The sequence below is a fragment of the Neomonachus schauinslandi genome, chromosome 5, assembly GCF_002201575.2.
Source record: "Neomonachus schauinslandi chromosome 5, ASM220157v2, whole genome shotgun sequence".
In the NCBI taxonomy this organism is placed as follows: Eukaryota; Metazoa; Chordata; class Mammalia; order Carnivora; family Phocidae; genus Neomonachus; species Neomonachus schauinslandi.
In genome coordinates, this window is record NC_058407.1 from 109,379,548 (window position 1) to 109,402,195 (window position 22,648).

Sequence of the window (22,648 nt, forward strand, 5' to 3'; positions counted from 1 at the left end):
TCACCGACTGAGCCACCCAGGCGTCCCATGGAGAATCTTACTTTAAAAAGAAAACCTTATCAAATTTTCTGCTGTACTATTTTAAGGCTATTTTGGAAAATGATATCAAATGCATTTTGCTTCCCTATGGGCTTTGTAGCAGGAAGAGTTGTACTTTTCCTAGTGACTGATTCCTTTCACTTACAGACAGTCTGGGTCTTGGTTACTGATTGCAGTTTCCTGAGTTCCTAAACCCTAGAGTCTAATGTGTGGTCCACTTCCAGCATGTGCTTGGCATGTCATAGTATCCATTTTATTTCATGTTTACTTCATGGCTGTGTTACTTAACTTTATTTTCCTAATATATTTTTGAATTAAAATTTCTTGCTGTATTAAAGGTATATACGTCTCATATTACTTCCCCTTGAGGGTAAGACTATCCTATAAACACATAATGAATGGACAGTGCAGAGTACGGCGGACGCTCTGTGCTCCACGATGTGGCCTAAATTTGCACCAGCTACTTCAGCCGCGGTGGTAGCAGCATACCATTACCAAGCTTCTATCAAGTGCTTGTCCATCCAAACTCCTAAAACTCTTCTGTCAGTACTTCAGACAGTTGCTCCCTGCTTACTACTTGATTGAGACTGATTTTTGAATATCAATGCAGAGTTTTGTGATTAAATATCAACTTCCATTTCTGCCCTGCATTGTAATCTCTCGTGTGATGCATGCTTCCCAATTCCATATCATCACCAGGTCTGACAGATCCACATCCTATATAACTGCAATAGGACCATATGACATTCATTCTGTACATGAATCTTGCTCTAAATTTTATTTTCCCTCCTCTACCCCAATCTCAACATTTAAGAAAACTCCCTTGAATTAGCTAGATCTCTATCAATAACTTCAAATCATCTGTAGCAAGAAAGCAGGTCATTAAAAATATATTCTTGATGAAAATTTTTTGATAGCCCAGAATTTAATAAATAGGATTTTGTGGCAGACTGCAAAAGACAACTTCTTATTTCCAGGAATATTAAAGTGTGAAAATAAGTAAATGTTTTTGCAAGAATTTTGGTTTAAACAAATTGGTAACTTTAACATTATTTAGCCCTCAACAAACAAGACAGTGAAACTTCTAGAAATGTAGTTCCAAAATAAAACACAGATATCACACCAGTCACCTCTCACAAAGCCACCCGCTGTACTCTTTTTGTAGGATGTCTATAAGATGTAAATGTCAATACAGTCATTTTCACAAAATAAGCAGTGTGCAGACACCCATCATTTCTCATTAATTAGAAAACAGTTCTTTTTCACTACTATTTAAATCTAAAATAACATACCAAAATTAATCAGATGAATAGATGTCATAGTGCAATGTGAGATGCTACTAAGTTTTCATTACAGCTTTTGTTGAAGTAGAGCCCCTAAAGACACGCAAATACAGCTCTTTTTGTTTGTTTCTAAAACAGACATTTTTGATCATATAATACCATTTTGTAAGTAAAATTTAGAAAAGAATGTGGAATAGAAAGATGAAATGATAGGTGAACACATTTTTCTTTTAAATTTTCAATGCTGCCCTGTCTGGGTGACTCTACATCACCCTTGACCACTTCCTATCTGGAGTTTCCACTTCTATTTCTCTCATGTACAGAACGTCTTTGCGTCCTTACTTTCTTGTGCAAATCGTACCTCTATTTCCTTTTTCATTCCCTAGTTAACTGTGCAAAAGAGGCAATGAAATTAGTATTCCTCAGAAAGCTCAAGGAGGTTGTACTTCTTGTTAAAACATGCTATATTCTGATCAGGAAATTTGGAGTATGTCATATTATGTTAGCTTAATATGCTTCAGTTAAAGATTAAGACTCCAATAAAATACTATTTATAAATAGAAAATTTCTCCAGGTTAGTCTTTATTCTACAAGAAAAGCAAAGAGTTTCTGACCATGTGTGTAGACCACATTATAAGGGATTTATTTATGACCACATATGCTATGATATTCAAGGTGTAGAAAGAAAACAAATATTTACCACTGTGGATTCTTAAGTGCTCTTTTAGATGATGTTTGTATTTGAAAGCTTTTCCACATTCAGTGCACTTGAATTTACGATTACCCCCAGACTGTGTCACATGTCTCTGTAAGAAAGAATTGATATTTTAATTATAGAGCAAAAAAGCTTTGGACATAAAGGAATAGCCAATCTGCTAAAAGTAGTATTTTGGTGAATTCTGCTTCTCAAAGGCTTCAAATTGAGGCAGTCACAAAAATCTAACACTTGGAATATTACACCAAAAAGAAGGGTGATAGTGGGATCAGAATTTTGACATAGAGAAAAATCTCTACTTGCTAGAGTATGAGAATCATACTTTATTGAGTAATATAGTATTTAGCACAAATAATATATACTTTACTAGAAACTAGAGATTATCTCTTCTGCAGCCAGGCTTTTTCCAGTAGTTTATCCTATCTCTTAGATGCTTGGTATTTCCAAAATGTACTTTAATCTGATGAATTTAAAAAATACTTCCATCTTTTCATCCAAATATGGAGTATTATAATAGCTTTCTGTCTGGTTTATCAAATTCTCACTTTTATATATTTCAAATATATTCTGCACCCTTAGATTTTTTTTCCAGGTCCTGTTATTTTATTTATTTACTTTTATTTATCCATCATTAAATATATTATTAAAAAATGTTTTCCAGTCAAGTATAGTCGACAATGTTTCAGCATACAACACAGTGAGTCAAACAACTCCATATGTTATGCCATGCTCATCACAAGTGTCTACCATTTGTCACCACACAACACTACCCCAATACCACTGACTATATTCTCGATGCTGTACCTTTCATCCCCATGCCTTGTTCATTCTTTATTGTTATGTTAATCACCATACATTACATCATTAGTTTTTGATGTGGTGTTCCATGATTCATTGTTTGCATATAACACCCAGTGCTCCATGCAGAACGTGCCCTCCTTAATACCCATCACGGGGCTAACCCATCCTCCCACCCCCCTCCCCTCTAGAACCCTCAGTTTGTTTCTCAGAGTCCATCGTCTCTCATGGTTCGTCTCCCCCTCCGATTTCCCCCTCTTCATTCTTCCCCTCCTGCTATCTTCTTCTTCTTCTTCTTCTTTTTTTTAATATATAGTGTATTATTTGCTTCAGAGGTACAGATCTGTGATTCAACAGTCTTGCACACTTCACAGCACTCACCATAGCACATATCCTCACCTTGTTCATTCTATAACTGGAAGCCTGGACCTCCCACTCCCCTTCACCCGTTTTGCCCATCCCCTCCCTCCCGTGGCAACCACCAGTATGTTCTCTGTGTTTATGAGTCTGTTTCTGCTTTTTTTGTTTATTAGATTAACCATACAAAAGTACTGCTTGAATTGAATTCTATCATAAACCTCATAAACCATAAATTGCTCATAAACCTCCAAAGGCTCCCCTCATTAGCTCCTGAATATAGATTCTGAGTCTATACATTCCAAGTTTACCTGAGTTTCCAGGCTGATTCTTCACCAGTTCCCTATAAGAAGTTCATGCCTCAGTCACTTAGTGAGTCTCAGTTTTTGGCACATATACTACTCTACCTCCTTGCTTTGGTTTATACTATTCCTTATTTCTTGGCTATATTTCCCTATAATTATGATTATTAAGATTCCAGCCATACTTCAAAGGCTTAACTCAAGTACTTTCTACTTGCTTCATGCTCACCCTAGCTGGAATCTCCCTTCTTTTGTTTTTCATACAGGAAGGAAAGAGAATGAGTACTTACTCTGTATCAGGCCCTACTTCATCCAAACTCATGGTTATAAGCACCACATATATGGTGACAACTCCCAACAGGGTATCTCTAGACCTCCTCCCTCCCCTTAACTCCAGACTCTCCCAGCCAATTGAGACCCTGATACTGCCTGTTGGAAAGCAATGGGCATGTGAAACTTGCCACGATTAACCTGAACTCTTAATTTCCCTTCTGAGAGTCAGCTCCGCCTCTGGTGTTTCCTGTCTTTGTGAATGACACCTTCATTTATTTGATTATTGCTTAGGCCCTGAACTTTGGAGTAATCCTTGATTCCTCTCTTCCTTTGAACACCCTTACTCAATCCATCAGCAAGCCATCTGAATATACTCCACATCCAACATTCATCACTGTGTCATGTCTGTCACCACCAGTGATTTCAAAGCCACCACCACCTTTGGCCTGGATTATAGCACTAGCCTCCAAATGGTCTCCTGCCTCTAAGTGGTCTCCCTGCTTCCACTCTTGTCTTTTTTGATCTACTCTCCACCCAACAGCCAGTGTTCCCTTAAAAATAAAAAGGAAATAAAGATAAAATTCAATGTCCTTCAAAGGCTTCACACTGTCACACTGTAGAATAAAATCAAAAGTCTCTATCATGGTCTATACAAGGGGGTGTATCATCCAGCCCCTAATACTTCTGGCCTCACCTATCTTTCTCCCCTTTATTCACACTGGCCTCCTTGCTATCCCTTGGGGATGCTGGACAGGCTTCTGCCTCAAGGCCTTTTCATGTTTCCCTCTGTTCCCTTTGACTGGAACACCCTCCCCCCAGTTGTCCTATGACTGGCTCCTTCCTTTCATTCGGGTCTTAGTTCAGATGTCCCATTCATAGAAAGGTCTTTCTATCCTTAAAAAAGTAGCAACTTTCTTCACTTTTTATCTTCTGCTTTATTTTTCTTCATACTACCTGTTCTTATATATCACCTGCTAATATATGCTGCTCCCCACTGTCTTGATCTTTGCTTATCTTTTTCACTATTGTGCCTTTAATACCTAGAACAGGGCCTGACATGTAATAGAAACACAAATGTTTAATGAATAAATTAATAATACATGGAAATGCTTATCTTTGAGTCATAGCATGTTTTTCAAACTCAAGTTTGCTGCCCTGCCCTGTAAATTGTTTCCAAGACATCCCGATCATATTTCCTCACATTATTGGTCCCCGTACTAATCACAGCTCCTTTCTGATTTTTGTCTGATCACATACTTCATATATAAAACCTACTACCTTTCACCCATCAGAAAAATCACGACAAAATTGGCTTTCATGCTCATCATTGATCTTACGATTTGTTTCTATAATGGCATCTCTCACTTTCACCATTAGCTCTATCTGTGTTTTGCAGATCCTTTCTTTGACAATGGCCCTTGGTAGAGAAAGGATATGGGGGCAACAGGTGCCGTTTGGGTCTGCTCCCCAAATGTCACATGAATAGGCTCTTTTCCCAAGGCTTGACTGTACTGTAGTCATGTTAAGACTCTGAGATGGAAAAAGCACTCTTTTGCATTGTCCCCGATAAGACTTGCCTAGGGGCAGATGGTAGATAGATGGTCTTTGTCTTCAGTAGTTCCTTCTCTGTATCGATTTCTTCCTTCTGTCAGTATTCTCCCCAATTTCAAGTGTTCCCTCATGGACTTATCCATTAAACTATCTAAGGAAATCTTGGTCTTATACTGCCTGATTGCTATCCTCTCCCCCTTTATTTTGTGATTTGGTGAGTGTTATTGCCAAAGTCCTGAGAAGATAGGTTGACCCTGCTTGATGATTCTGTTTCTGCCATAATTTTTTTGCTTGGTTTAGCCATCATCTTAGAAAGAGTCTAACTTGTTCTCTACGAGATACAGGACTTAGATTAGGTACATGCATAGGGCAGAGTTCTCACAGATTCGCATTTATAGACAGTCATAATCCTCTGATACAAGAAACTGGACATGTGCCCCAACGATAACACATACCCTTAAAATACACTGTGCAGCTGAATATTTATTTGATTTTTAAAGTTAGAATCATGTTGATATTAATTTGATTGTTTAGAGTTGACACTTATCAGGATCTTATAAAAGAAGGACAACTGGCAAGAGTTTCTTAGCCTTTAATCTTTAAGTATAGAGCCAACAGTTCAAATGTAACTTAACTTACAGAAAGAATAGTCTTGGTTTATACATCTAGAAATTGAGGCAAAGTGACATAGGAATAGAACCAACCATGTGAAAATTGAGTCTTCAGAATAAAAATGTTTAGAATCTAAACCTTAGATTCTCAGAGGAAGCAACTTCCCTTCCTACAGTAAACAGAACACAGTAACTTATACTGAGAATAAATAAAGTAGACTTTGGTTCCCAGAAAATTAACTTTTATTATTATTATTTGACTTTCTTCTCAGTTTGGTCAGTACTTAGTCATATGGTTTATGAAACCAGTATTTATTTTTCCTACACTGAGCATTTTGGTAGAATGCATTTTGAAATCTAGTTTTAAACTTAAGGGAAATGTTTGTTACAGTATAAGCAAAATAATTAAATCAAGAAAGGAATCTTATCTGAAAAAGAACAGAAAAACTTAGTTACCTTGGAAATAATGTTCATATGTACTTTGTAACCCAGAAATGACCAGATAATTCAAATAATCACTTGCATTCTTGTAAGGCTGCAGGTAAGATGCTGTCTAGTACATCCTTTTAAGTATGTTAAAACCCTTGCCCTCTATGGATGGTTGATTTCACTTACTTGATCTCTTCCTGATTTATGTGACGTCATGTGACGTTCAAGTTGAGTTCTGTACGCAAAGGTGTAACTGCAGAGGGAGCAACTAAAATTATCTTCATTCTTTTCATGGCGATATTTAATGTGTTCTTTCAGAGAGGTAAAGCGTTTATAGCCTCTATCACAATACGGGCAGGTGAGTAACTGGGAGAATGCATCTGGTGTTCCTGTACAAGAAAGATCATATATTTTGAATTTAAAACATTCAAAAAATATTACCAAAGCTACCACTCAATCCCTATGCTTTGTGCCAGATATTATGCCACCCACTTTATATTGGATCCTTAAAACAATACAATGATACTCATCTCTATTTCATACAAGAGAAAACAGGAGGCTCAGAAAGGTTAAATAACTTAAAAGTCACACGGCTAGTAAATCAGAAAGGAGCTGTGATTAGTATGGGGACCAATAATGTGAGGAAATATGATCGGGATGTCCTGGAAACAATTTAGGTTACAGGGCAGCAAACTTTTAGGATACCGGCATAAAACAACGAAAAGTAAACCTGAATATCCGACATAATAAGTGAATTATAGAATGAACAGGCTTGAAAGTTAAATAAAAATCTTTGTTTCTATTTTTGAAAAATATTGGATGTTTGCTTATTAAAGTAATCACTTTTTTTTTTTTTAGCAAAGAAGGCTTGTCACGTAAGAAAAAAAAATTATCTTTTTAGAATTCTTATAATAAGCTTAAGGTAGTGATTTAGGACTACTAAAAAATCCAACCTATGTCTATTTTTTTGACCAGTCTGTAATTTCCTTATGTATCTGCGACTGTGAATATGCTTATTAAAAAAAACTCTAATTTTTGTATCCTAAACTTCCTTTGCTAGGTAGCATAACATTACAGACTAATAGTAGTACTTGATATAAAACCTTTGAAAAATCTCCTTTATTTGTGCCCCACTGATTCAGAGTTTGTGATAGTTCAACCTGCTGGAGTAAAGTTTGCCCTTTCACAATTTATGAAGTGCAGGAAAGCATCCTGAATCCACTAAAACTTTAAAAACTTAAGGGCTTCTGAGGATAATCAGATGTTACTGGTGTGACAGAATGTCTACTGTGAAATACTTTATTAGCTGTACACCTGAAAGTAATGACTACCTGAATTAAAAACAGATTCTCGAATTCAAATGTTTTACTAATTCAGAATGATTAGGGCCCCAATTTTTATGGGATTTTACTGTGTTGATTAGTAACGATGGACTATACAAAGTTTAACCTTATTTGGTCTGTGCAATGAAACATTTTTTTAAGTTCTCATTATTTTCTTTCATGAGGCTTCTTGAAAAACTTTTTGGTACATAAACATTTACATATATACATAAATACATATATATTAAAATTTTTAAATTTCCTTTCCATATTTATTGTAACCTACAGCTTCTTCAGGTGAAATGTTAACAAATTTTCCTTAAGGAAAAAAACTGGGGTGTGTGGGTGGGTGGCTCAGTTGGTTAAGTGTCCGACTCTTGGTTTCAGCTCAGGTCATGATCTCAGGGTCATGACTTCGAGCCCTGCATCAGGCTCCACGCTCAGTGCGGACTCTGCTTGGGATTCTCTCTTCCTCCCTCTGCCCCTCTCCCTGTTCTCTCTCTAAATAAATCAATAAAATCTTTTAAAAAAAGAGAAAAAAACCCTGAAAATCAAAGTAGAAATGGCAGGGCCCTACAGGATTACAATGCCTATAACTATAGACTCTCCAAATATGCAAATAGATCAACACAACACTATTCATAAAGCTGTAATGCTGTGTCCCCAGGGGCAATAATCTAGTCTTCAAAAATGTGTCCTTTTGGCACAGTGGAGGATTCAGTCCTAGAGTGCCCTACCTCTATTTCCTTTGTCACTGATTTAGTTACAGGAAATCCTATCTATTTTGAGGTGAAACTTCTATTTCTGCTTTTTCATAACTGATTCCTGATTTAAGGAAGGTACAGTTAACTCTTTGCAATGGAATCTATTTTGTTTTCTACACCATTCTTCTCAATTTCCTTCAAAAATTTAAAGTTGATTGATACAATAACATTTACTTATAGCACCAAAAAAGTTGAAATACTTATGCATAAATTTAACAAAGGTATGTGTAAGATTTATATGAGGAAAACTGTAAAATTCTGATGAACAAAATCAAAGAACTAAATAAATGGAGAGATATTCAATGTTTAATATTGTCAAGATGCCAGTTTTTCCCAACTTGATTCAGTGGAATTCCAATTCAAATTTGGAAAGTCCTTTTATGGATACTGACAAACATTCTAAAGTTTATATGGAGAGGCAAAAGACCCAGAATAGCCAACACAACATGGAAGGTGAAAAATAAATGGAGGACTGACACTCCCTGACTTTAAGACTTACTATAAAGCTATAGTAATCAAAACAGTGTGCTATTGGTGTAAGAATACAGAAATACAGTGGAACGGAGAGCCAGAAATATCCTCATAAATATAGTCAACTGGTCTTTGACAAAGGAGCAGAGGCAACACAATGGAGTAAAGATAGTCTTTGCAACAGTGGTAATGGAACAGGAAACAAAAGCAAAAATGAACTATTGGGACTTCATCAGGATAAAAAGCTTTTGGCACAGCAAAGGAAACAATCAACAAAACTAAAAGGCAATGTACAGAATGGGAGAAGATATTCCCAAATGACATATCAGATAAAGGGCTAGTGTCCAAAATCCATAAGGAACTCAAACTCAATACCCCAAAAAACAAAAAAATCCAGTCAAGAAATGGGCAGAAGACATGAACAGACATTTCTCCAAAGAAGACATACAAATGGCTAACAGACACATGAAAAAATGCTCCATATATCACTCATCATCAAGGAAATACAAATCAAAACCACAATGAAATACCACCTCACATCAGTCAGAATGGCTAAAATTAACAAGTCAGGAAAGGACAGATGTTGGCGAGGATGCGGAGAAAGGGGAACCCTCCTACAATGTTGGTGGGAATGCAAGATGGTGCAGCCACTCTGGAAAACAGTACGGAGGTTCCTCAAAAAGTTAAAAGTAGAACTACCCTATGACCCAGCAATTGCACTACTAGGTATTTATCCAAAGGATACAAAAATAGTGATTTGAAGGGGCACATGCACCCCAATGTTTATATCAGCAATGTCCACAATAGCCAAACTATGGAAAGAGCCCAGACGACTCATCGACAGATAAATGGATAAAGAAGATATGGTATATATAAGTTCAATGGACTATGACTCAGCCATCAAAAAGAACGAAATCTTGCCATTTGCAATGACGTGGATGGAACTACACGGTATCATGCTAAGCGAAATAAGTCAGAGAAAGACCAATACCATGACTTCACACATATGTGGAATTTAAGAAACAAAACAGATGAACATAGGGGAAGGGAAGGAAAAATAAAATAAGATAGAAACAGAGAGGCAGGCAAACCATAAGAGACTCTTAGCTCTAGAAACAAACAGAGGGTTGCTGGAGGGAAGGTGAATGGGGGATGGGGTAACTGGGAATGGGCATTAAGGAGGGCACTTGATGTAATGAAAACTGGGTGTTATATGTAACTGATGAATCACTAAATTCTACCCCTGAAACTAATAATACAATATATATTAACTAAAATGAATTTAAACACAAAATAAAAAAAATAGTAATGGAACAACTGAACATTCAGGACATGCATAAAAATGAATCTAGACACAGACCTTACACCCTTCACAAAAATTAACTCAAAATGGGTCACAAACCTAACTGTAAAGTGCAAAACTATAAAGCTCCTAGAAATAGGGGAAAACCTTCATGACCCTAGGTATGACACTGCCTTTTTAGATATAACACCAAAGAAAGAATTGACAAGCTGGACTTCAGTAAAATGAAAACTCTGTCCTGTGAAAGATGATCTCAAGAGAATTAGAAGACAAGTCACAGACTGGGAAGAATATTTGCAGACGACACATCAGATTAAGGGCTATTATCCAAAATATACAAAGGACTCCAAAAATTCAACAATAAAAAAATCAATTAACTTGATTAAAAAATAGTCCAAAGACTTTAGAAGACACCTCACCAAAGAAGACATACAGATGGCAAATATAGATGCTCCACATCATATGTCATCAGGCAGAAGCAAATTAAAACAAGATACCACCACACACCTATCAGAATGGCCAAAATCCAGAACACTGACACCACAACATGCTGGCAAGGATGTGGAGTAAAGGAAACTCACACTGCTGGTGAGGATGCAAAGTGGCACAGCCTCTTTGGAAGACAGTCTGGCAGTTTCTTACAAAAGTAAACATACTCTTACTAGAGGATCCAGCATATGCACTCCTTGGTATTTACCCAAATGAGTTGGAAAACTTATGTCTATACAAACATCTGTACATGGATGTGTATAGCAACTTTATTCATAATTGCCAAAGCTTGGAACCAAGGTGTCCTTCAGTAGGTGAATGGGTAAATACACTACGGTATATCCAGACAACAGAATATTATTCAGCACTTAAAGGAAATGAGCTATCAAGCCATGAAGATATATGGAGGAAACTTAAATGCATATTACTAAGTGAAAAAAGCCAACTTAAAAGGTTACATGCTGTATAATTCCAACTAAATGACATTCTGGAAAAGGCAGAACTATGGAGACACAAAAAGATCTGTGGTTTCCAGGGGTGAGGGGAGGTGGGGAAAGATGAATAGGCAAAGCATAGAGGATTTTTAGGGCAATTAAAATACTCCATGAGATATCATGATGATGGATATATGTCATTACCTATTTGTCCAAACCCAAAGAATGTACAACATCAAGAATGAACCCTAAGGTAGATTATGGACTTTGGGTGTTTTCTGATGAGTTATGTTGATAATGGGAGAAGCTATGCACATTAGGAGGCAAAGGGTACATGGGAAATACCTGTACTTCTGTCTTACTTTTTTGGTAAGCTTTAGGCTTCTCTAAAAATGTCTTTTTAAAAAGTTGATTATTTAAATATTAAGTTAAATCTATCCATTAAACTGGGAACCCTGGAAAAATCAAACCAGATTTAGGATCTTAATACTTTAAATATCCTTCAACATTCCAAGTGACTTCTTAGTTCTTGGTGCAGATCTTGCATAAAATTTCTTACAGGAATATTTGCATGTGATTGTCATCTGTTTCTAGCATGGAAGGAGGGAATGGTAGCCTGTTTCCTTTCAGGAGAGTATGAACATATTAGAACTGCATTTTATCACTTTTCACATACTGGCTGTTCATATCAGAATAGACTAGAGCAAATATAAAAAAACTCATTTGTCTCCAAATCGGTATGTTTTGAACAAATCATATTTTGCTTGCCAGAATAGTGGGAAAAAAATCAAGCGGCAGTTAAAGGTCATCCTAGCTCCATTTCTACTTGCTGCCATGTGGGTGAATGCAAATCAACGTCCAGGTATTGTTCTTTTATTTATTTATTTAATTTATTATTATTATTTTTTTATTATGTTATGTTAATCACCATACATTACATCATTAGTTTTTGATGTAGTGTTCCATGACTCATTGTTTGCGTATAACACCCAGTGCTCCATGCAGAACGTGCCCTCTTTAATACCCATCACCGGGCTAACTCATCCCCTCACCCCCTCCCCTCTAGAACCCTCAATTTGTTTCTCAGTCCATCGTCTCTCATGGTTCGTCTCCCCTCCGATTTCCCCCCCTTCATTATTCCCCTCCTGCTATCTTTTTTTTTTTTTTTAACATATAATGTATTATTTGTTTCAGAGGTACAGATCTATGATTCATCAGTCTTACACAATTCACAGTGCTCACCATAGCACATACCCTCCCCAATGTCTATCACCCATCCCTCCCACCCCCACCACTCTAGCAACCCTCAGTTTGTTTCCTGAGATTAAGAATTCCTCATATGGCTAAAATTAACAAGTCAGGAAACGACAGATGTTGGCGGGGATGTGGAGAAAGGGGAACCCTCCTACACTGTTGGTGGGAATGCAAGCTGGTGCAGCCACTCTGGAGAACAGTATGGAGGTTCCTCAAAAAGTTGAAAATAGAACTACCATACGATCCAGCAATTGCACTACTGGGTATTTACCCCAAAGATACAAATGTAGGGATCCGAAGGGGTATGTGCACCCCGATGTTTATAGCAGCAATGTCCACAATAGCCAAACTGTGGAAAGAGCCAAGATGTCCATCGACAGATGAATGGATAAAGAAGGTGTGGTATACACACACACACACACACACACACACACACACACACACACACTGGAATATTATGCAGCCATCAAAAGGAATGAGATCTTGCCATTTGCAACAATGTGGATGGAACTGGAGGGTGTTATGCTGAGCGAAATAAGTCAATCAGAGAAAGACATGTATCATATGATCTCACTGATATGAGGAATTCTTAATCTCAGGAAACAAACTGAGGGTTGCTGGAGTGGGGGGGGGTGGGAGGGATGGGGTGGCTGGGTGATAGACATTGGGGAGGGTATGTGCTATGGTGAGCGCTGTGAATTGTGCAAGACTGTTGAATCACAGATCTGTACCTCTGAAACAAATAATGCAATATATGTTAAGAAAAAAAAAAAAAGAAGATAGCAGGAGGGGAAGAACGAAGGGGGGGAATCGGAGGGGGAGATGAACCATGAGAGACAATGGACTCTGAAAAACAAACTGAGGGTTCTAGAGGGGAGGGGGTGGGAGGATGGGTTAGCCTGGTGATGGGTATTAAAGAGGGCACATACTGCATGGAGTACTGGGTGTTATATGAAAACAGTGAATCGTGGAACACTACATCAAAAACCAATGATGTAATGTATGGTGATTAACATAACAATAAAAAATTAAAAAAAAATTCCTCATATCAGTGAGGTCATATGATACATGTCTTTCTCTGATTGACTTATTTTACTAAGCGCTTCACTGCAGTGGCCTTACCACAGTATACAGGAGATGCCACTGTTATCATAAACATTTTCCTTTCTTTAAAGAGATTATTTTCTATGGGCACCTGCCACAAATGTTAGATTTCAGAAATGTTCCCTAGAGTAGAGTAGGTTCCCATCGTACAGCTATGGAAATAATAATCCTGTCAAGACGAAAACAAAAACAACTGTGAAGCTCCACTTACCACTGTCATCATGACCACTGGCTTCTGGGGTGCCCTGCCTCTGGTCCTCTTCAGGTGCCTCAGGGTAAATGACAGCAGTGTCTTGTTGTTGCAGGAACTCTTCAACATTAGGATCATGGTTTTGTTCATTTTCTGCATCTGAGTCACATTCATCATCTTTTACTAAAAGAAATGCATACTTTATAGAAAGCAGTTTCACCACCAAGTTGTTACAAAGTTTTGCTAAATAAGAAATTATTTACCTTAGGAGAATATACACTATTGTTCTTGAATTTGTAGGAAATATTTACCGAAAATTAAAAACAAAATTCACTCATTCTGTTGTCCACTATTAAGAAGTCCTTTAGAAAGCATTATAAAAGTCTTGAAATTTTCACGATATCCCTTTTAAACTTTAGAGTGTACTTCTAGTCTATGTGACTGATAAACAAGACACAGAAAAGGTAATATAGTTGACTGAACTCTTAATTTCTCAATCAAGGATAAAACAAGGAAAAAAAGGAGAAAACCTTAGTTCTCAAACCTTAGTCCCTCCTAGCAACCTACTGGGTATTAGAGTTGTAGCTTAAATCTGAATCGTGTTCAATTTATTTCTTTTAAGATTTTATTTATTTATTTGACAGAGAGAGAGAGACAGCGAGAGAGGGAACACAAGCAGGGGGAGTGGGAGAGGGAGAAGCAGGCTCCCCGCCGAGCAGGGAACCCGACGTGGGGCTCGATCCCAGGACCCTGGGATCATGACCTGAGCTGAAGGCAGATGCTTAACGACTGAGCCACCCAGGTGCCCCGAATCATGCACAATTTATACCACTTTCAAGTGCAGTTATGTGACTTCTTAAAAACAGTGTCAATAATCATCTATAGTTGGAAAAATTTCTAGTAAGAGCCAGGAGTATCAAATCATCTCCTCTATATTCATATATAAACAAGGATATAAACAAGGCTACTCTTCCTTTCATTCTGCTTCAATAAATGTTTAACAGTGGGCTTAGGGCAGAGGCATTTTTTCCTTCAGTTACAAAGGTTCAAGAGATAATGGAAGGCTTTCACTTTGAGAAGGTGACCCAGAGTGCTGCTGAGTTTCTAAAGCAGTACTGCTGCACCATGGTTTCCCTCCCATTTCCTCCACTGGCTCCAGAGGACAGTGTCTCCTCCGTGCTAGTGGTAACTGTAATGGGTTGTATGGCTCCCAGGTGTCACAGGGCTGACTTCTTTATACACTTCAGGCTGAACTGTCAGTTCTAAATTTGTAAAACAGCATTTCTCAGCAGACTAAAATTGGGCCAAATAAAAATGCTGAGGTGTGGGCATGTTTTTGTGTAACAGTTATTGAAACAATCTTGCTAAATCTCCTGCACAGTGGTAGTAAGTGAACTCCTCAGGGCAGCTGCTGTTTAAAATCTTAGAGCCAATGACATTATAGTAATGGTGACCCACCATTTTCCCCTCCTTTTTAATACAGCCAATAGCTATCAATTATTTAGCAATGGGTTACTGGATCCAGGTGAGTGAAGACTCTTTAAGAGGAAAGCTGGTACTGTGGGTTTTAAGGGAGTCTGTTTCCAAATCCTCAACTTCTGTGTATATTTTTTCTTAGAATCTGGAAGGTTCTCTCTACTCTCCCCTTTCCACAGTATCCTTTGCTCAAACTTAAAAGGAAGAAGAGAAGAGGTGCCTGGGTGGTTCAGTGGGTTAAGCATCTGACTCTTGATTTCAGCTCAGGTCATGACCTCAAAGCTGTGAGATTATGCCCTGCATCGGGCTTTGTGCTCAGCTGGGAGTCCGCTTGTCCCTCTCCCTCTGCTTCCCCTACCCCACCCCTGTTCATGCTGGTGTTGTCTCTCTCTCAAATAAATAAATGAAATCTTTAAAAAAAGGAAGAAGAGCGGTGCCTGGGTGGCTCAGTTGGTTAAGTGTCTGCCTTCTGCTCATCATGATCTCAGGGTCCTGGGATCAAGCCCCCCTTGGGCTTTCTGCTCAGTGAGGGGTCTACTTCTCCCTCTCCCTCTGCCCTGCCCCCACCCCTGCTCTCTCTCTCAAATAAATAAATAAAATCTTAAAAAAAAAAAAGGAAGAAGAAAAAAGCCATATCCTAGTACATTAATATGGTGCATTGCCTTGGAGTGTAAAAACCTCCAGGTTGCCAAAGGAAAAATTCAAAATACTGATTGAGGAAAACTTTCTTTTCTTTCTTTCTTTCTTTTTTTCTCCCCCCTTTATTTTTAAAGATTTATTTATTTATTTATTTGAGAGCGAGAGCGAGAAGGAGCAGGGGGAGGGGCAGAGGGAGAAGCAGACTTCCTGCACAGCGGAGAGGGGAGTGCTCCATCCAAGGATTCCAGGATCATGACCTGAGCTGAAGGCTTAAGGGACTGAGCCACCCAGGCACCCTGGGAAAACTTTCTTATTGATTAATCAAGACAACCTAAAACCACCACAGGTCTTCCCATTTTTCCTGTTTACATGGATTTCTATCAGGGGTAAAGCATGGCAATTTTCTGAAATGGGGATATTTTGGCTCTAGTTAGGAAGCTCTGAAATCAGCTATATAATAATATGGCCAGAGGGAGTGAGAGTAGTTTTCCTTTAATGATCTCATCTGTTCCATTCCCTAACTATTATTAAAAATTTCATTGCTCTTCAGGAACCTGGTCAGAGTATTCTCAAAAATCATTCCTACAATCTGTCATTAGCTGGAAAAATAAGCATTTTTGAATAGCTAAAGCAGTCCAAGTCAGTGTCACTGACTCTTTTCAATGTAACTTCAAAATTTCAAGTTAAACTAGATAAAACTCATGAGTGAAATTTATATTTTATGTCATTTATTATCGATTCCATATAGATTACAAGATGCTTAAAGTATTTTTATCAAATTATATTTATTTCTATTAAAGTCTTCACTTATAAAAAATTTATAGTTTTCTACATCCTATTAAGTATGTGTGTATATATGTGTGTATATAGGCTAGATGCTAGAGTAATGAGTTTTTAAATAGTATACATTTTGCAGCATTATATAGTCTGTATTTTATACATGAACCTTGCATCTTCAATAAGTTAGAAGTTTACCTATGTACTGACTGGTTCTAAATGTACTACTCATTTGGAGACAAAAATTTTTATAACTAAAAAAAATTATATTAGATATAAATAATCTTCATCTCACTACTGAATAATCTATTTTTTAAAAAAATTGTTAGTTTTTAATATTAATTCCAGTCTAGTTAATAAATAGCATAATATTAGTTTCAGGTGTACAATATAGTGATTCAACAATTCCATACACCACCTGGTGCTCATCACAACAAGTGCCCTCCTTAATCCCCTTCACCTGTTTCACCCATCCCTCCACCCATCTCCCTTCTGGTAACCATCAGTTTGTTCTCTATAGTTAAGTGAATAATCTATTTTTTTTAAAGATACATCTATTTACGCTTTGTATATTCCTCATTATTTATAATTTATATATTTTTCGTAAAGGAAATTTTTACAAAATCTCTCAAATGGTGTATTGACAAAATTATTTGAATTAGAAAAATGAAAATACACTTTTTTCTTGACAGAAAGTCTGATGAGGCTGATTGGTATAACAGTAATACCTGGCTTTGCTAGTTAGGTAATTAGGTACAAAATTTCCAGAAACTGAATGAACTAAGTTTGTAGCTCTAAGGCATTAATGAGAATATTATTATCTCATGTGGTAAGACAAAAGAATTTTTACACAAAATGTATTGGCAAAAGGTACTGAAATTAACAATATTTCAATTTTCCTAACCATTTCTGAACATATTAATCAAGGTGCCTCTAAGTGAGAGGAAGAAATAACAAAGGTCAAGAACAGGTAGCATAAGTACTTCGAGAAGTGTTGCCAAAGCTGTTTTGGTATATGTCCCAGAAAATCAGGGAGTGAAAGATTCTGTGACTGGAAGAGTCTAGTGAAGGAATCTTGAGCAAATTAGACAGCTTTGAATTTTTGCTTTCAACAGAATTGAAGAAGCATTTAATACAACTGTCAGTTAACAGGACATTAAAAGTATTTTTATTGATATATAACTGCACATCATTCTAAGGATGTATAAAGAATGAAAGTAAATCAGTTATCACAAAAATGTATTTCACCTTTTTATTTATGAGAATAAGGTTATCTGAGTGCTAAACAAAACAAGAAACAGAATTAATCCTGAACATTTTTTCTTCTAGAAGTAAGTAACATTGGGGAACTTGTGGGGGGGCTCAGTCGGTTAAGCGGCTGCCTTTGGCTCGGGTCATGATCTCAGGGTCCTGGGATTGAGTCCCGCATCGGGCTCCCTGCTCAGCGGGGAGTCTGCTTCTCCCCTCCCTTGCTCATGCTCTCTCTCAAATAAATAAATAAAATCTTAAAAAAAGGAGAAATAGGTAACATTAAACTATTGATAAATGAACTAACTGAAGAATACTTCAGCTCCTTCAATCTCATTTCCAGTAACAATTTTTTGGTAATAATTATGTTAAAATTTGTAATGTATTTATGTTGTGGTCAACTGTGTAGTAATGATAATTATAAAGCAAAATTTCTCGTCTAAAGACAGATAAACTTACATATTTAAATAGTAGAGAGATGAGCAAATACATAGAAACATAATAATTTGGCTTTCTTTAGATATGACAAAACTCAGAGCTGACTGTGAAATATAAAATTACTTTGGACTACAGGTCTATATGACCATAACCATTTATCGAAGTGTAGAATTATAGGGTTATAATCACAAATTAGAGAGAGAGGCAAACATTTAATATAAAGATTAAAAATTATTTAGCTATATTTTTGCACTAGAATCATGACCTGAGCCACTCTAATGTGTGAAATCCATTTGACGGTATTTCTGATCAGCTATCCTCAGGCTTCTTCCTAACTTTATCTTCCATTTTTCAAACTTTGTAAAACTATTAACTATATAAACAAAAAAGGGATCCTCAGAAGGAATAAAGGATGTTTTGGGTGAATTTTTCACTCTCTGAATACTAAGCTGAGAGTACAGTTCTCTCAACTTCATGAATTGCAAAAGGAAGTCAGCTGAAGAAAGGACCTGACAAAGTTCTGAACTAATGATCGTGACCTTTGTACAATGTTTTTGTTTACTTTGTCAGCACATTATTCCCTAGAAGTCAAGGAAGTAACAGAAGCAAAGGCAAAACATAATTTTTAAGTTTAAATGCTCAAAAGCCTCAACCGTCCAATTTCTATCCTTCTTCCCTTAAAACTACACTTATCAGGGCTTTATTAAATGTTTGCTTACTCCTAACTCCCCATGTTCCAGCAGGAAAATAATGCAGCAGGGATCATCTTCCACTGGGTGGGGGGAGACCTCACATTTCAGCAACAATTTAAGTTAATACAAGGTTGCTTTACCTTCCAGATGTGATTTTTTTGGGGAGGGGGTGGTTAAGGGAATTTATATACTACTCAGTATTAAATGAAAGAATTTATTTTTGTAGTGAAGAGCAAAGTGTGAGGTAAAATACTGACACTTGGAATTGTGAATTTTTTTTTGATAGCATTTTGCCTAAAAGGGCAAATGATCTTCTGTAACTCTGGTAATGTAAAGCATCTAACTTTAACATTAGGTGAAAGAGTAATAAGCAGCATTCTTTCATGTTCATTAAGACTATTTTAACTAATAATACCGAGTTTAAATATTTTATATAATGCGTAAGTTAGCATGACAAATATTTGATAACAACATATTTGAATACATTATTCATTCAAGTTAAACACAACCAAGTTAAAGGCAGAATATAAAATCTTAGGCAGCAGGTGCCATAAATCATCACATATCCCATTATTATTTAATTAATTTGGAATGGATCTTTAATAACAGCATGAAGATTTACTCTTTGTTTTACAGAACTGACTGACAAGTATGGAAGTGCCTGTTTGTATTATAGATGAAAATCTATTTTGACTTATTACTATGAAATATACTCATCTTACATAATGAAAGATAATTTATAGGGCTCTATGGAATATTCCTAAAATGCACTGCAGAGAAAAGAAAAAACTAGAAGTGTTAAACCAAAAAGAGAAGAAAAAACAAAATTTAATTAAAATGGTATGATAGAAATTTCTTATTTATGACTGAATAGACAAAATACAACTATACTACTTTGAAGTACAGTATTTTGAGGAAATGTTTTAATAACTTGGAATTCATCTTTGAAATTTTCATTCTTAGAGTTCTTGCTGACTTATATGACACAATAATAAGTGCCTGGTGTTATCATACATAAGATCTTGATTTAAGTTTTCCACTTACTCTTTTGCTTCTTAAATCTGATTTGAATCCATTATTAAGGAATAGCGTTAAGTCTCAGGGAGTATGTACTTTTAGTCACATAGAAACAAATTTTCTTGTTTACTATAATTTAACTTCATCTTAACCTTTTTCTAAATCACAGAAATTACAAGAAAAAATTTTGATTCTCTTGTTTGCTGTGACATGTTCACTCAGCTCATCAATATTCATGATTCTCATCTGGTTTATAGATAACTCATGATATTTGCTTATTCTTTTCCCTTCTGCTTTCTGTCTTGTGGGCAACTCAATGCAGATCCTGGTAACTAATAATGAAACTCAAAATAGTTAAATCTGTATTTCTATAGCTTTGGTAAAAAATTTGATATAAATTCAAATCATCATTTAAATACTTATTTCCTGGATTATCTGTAGATTGTTCTTGTCATCCTTATAGAATGGAAAATATGCTGTGTTAGATGAATCTGCAAATTTACACTGTATTTAAAGAATATAAACTTCTAACTTTTCATATAGTGCCCTATATGCCTACGTACTGAAACACTGAAGAAGGTCAAGATAAAAGAGGAGGAAACATACTAAATTCACGACTCACAAATGCAAAAACCAGTGACACAAAAAGACCTTGTTCAAAGGCTACAGTATCAAAGAAATTGACGAGCACGTACCTGCACATCCCGCTTCATCTGCCTGAGCTTCAGGCCCCAGGATTTCTTGTCCTTCCTTTCCTGCTAAAATCAAAGAACAAAGGATTAAAATAGATCCATGTGGCACAAACATCTTTAACATCTAGAAATCTGAAGAGGAACTTTTAGATTATATTTAATTTGGATTTTTTCCCTTTTAGAAGTAATGTGTCCTTGAAAAGTGAACTTTTTAGAAGAGATTAAGCAGATAGTTTTACCAAACTCACAAATGTATCTTAGAGAAGCAAAATTAGTCAAGATTTAGATATAATCCTGGAATTATACATATAACTATACACATACTGGGATTTTAGTGTTTTTTTGGGAGAGGCGTTCTACCTGTAGGTAGCAGGATTCCTTTCTTTTTTTATTTCTTCTGCAAAGTACAAGTTCCTACATTTTAGGCACTGTGCTAGATGATTGATAAACTTATTTCCTTTAACCTTCATAACTACCTATAAGTAAAAAAAAAAAAGACAACCAAAACTTGAGGCTTGAAGAGGTTAAATAGCCCAAGGACACTCTGCTATTAGGTGGTAGAAGTGGAATCTGAATTCAGGTCTGAGTGGTTGTAAAACCTACTTCCCACTCCACCCTTGCCTGTATGACCAGAGGACCAGCAGCTAACTAGAGGAAGACTGTGCTAAACTTCACTCTGTCCAGAGTAAACACCTAGGGCACTATACTTGCTCTTTCACTCTATTCATTATTCTAACTACTGATAAATCATAGTAATAACAGTACTGGTAAACATCTTTAGATGTCAGTTGTCCTCCTTTGCCACCTTATAGTGAGTTGACTGTAGTATTCTACACAGAGTAAGATCAGAGTAAATAGGTATATTATTTTAGCAAGCAGAAAGTATGTTTTGTATATTCAGGTACATTTTATTTATTATAATAGTTTATTAAGGACATGTACATATATAAAAACATGAAGGAGTTAAAAACTGCTTTTAAAAAAACTAGCAGCAGAGAATACATAATTATGATCAGAATACTTATAAAGTCATGCTAAAACATCACATCATGTAGTTAATCTGCACCCCAATCAAATCCCACTGAATATGTCAGTCAAAAATCTTGATTTAGATTTCCCCTAAGTTTGATAATTGAATTGAGAAATAGAACACTAATCAAGTAAAATCTTTGCTCATATTAAATCATGTATTTCTGTAAGTGCCTTGGATTATCAGGTGGATTTATTCAGCAGATTTTCTTTACTCATTAACTTTTATATTATTGAAGATCATTAAAGATGATCACTATGTGAAAATAGTTAAAATATGCATAAACTTCTTTAGATCAGCATGGAAAACATTGTCTAAAGTAGATAATAAAAAGATTAATGTCTGATAAATAATTCTCATTTTATACTTGCCATCAGCAAAATGTCAATTAAAAAACCCGTGCTAAAGTATTTATAATATAGTCGGACAAACACCAGTGTTGGCTAAGTGTTTGCAATTCTCTAATATCTTTTTTCCTCTCTCTGAAGCATCTACTTAAACTAAAATAATAAACAGTGTGACAGTTGGATAGGATAGTAATATAGTTATTTATTGTTGATCGATCTATGTTCTTTATTTCTCCTGAAATGAGAATTAAGACAGCCAGAGTTACTTACTAAGATGAAAGATGACAGTGATACTAAAAGTTAAAATGATATTTTGGACAATACTAATTTTACTACTTACAGTTATTATAGCTAATTAAAAATCTGTCTGCAATTCAATTAAATGATTTCTTCATTTCTGCTCAGGATAAAATCTAGTCTCCTTAGATGAGCATTTAACATACTTCAGAATTTGGTCTCAGACTTCTTTACTGCGATTTAAAGACTGGAAGTCTCCATTCTTTCCCTCATCACTGGGTTTGGAACTTTGGTTGAACAACTAAAATCATATTGCCTAACAAAAATAGAAAATATCCTAATGCTGGTCTGCAGCATGAACACACC

At 36.1% G+C, this 22,648-nt stretch overlaps 1 protein-coding gene across 5 annotated transcripts in view; it reads right to left on the reverse strand.

Annotated features, from left to right (window-relative positions):
* The window catches only part of ZEB1 (zinc finger E-box binding homeobox 1), a 194,324-nt gene that overhangs the window by 12,240 nt on the left and 159,436 nt on the right, over positions 1 to 22,648 (reverse strand). For 2 of the 5 annotated variants that reach the window (XM_044915509.1, XM_044915511.1), the window contains 4 exons: positions 20,672 to 20,731; positions 13,711 to 13,872; positions 6,545 to 6,747; positions 2,023 to 2,128 (listed from right to left, as the gene is read on the reverse strand). In XM_044915509.1, the coding sequence (XP_044771444.1) occupies positions 2,023 to 2,128; positions 6,545 to 6,747; positions 13,711 to 13,872; positions 20,672 to 20,731 (531 nt within the window). Of the gene's footprint in view, positions 1 to 2,022; positions 2,129 to 6,544; positions 6,748 to 13,710; positions 13,873 to 20,671; positions 20,735 to 22,648 lie in introns of all 5 variants that reach the window. The other 3 variants (XM_044915508.1, XM_044915510.1, XM_044915512.1) reach the window with 3 other exon arrangements.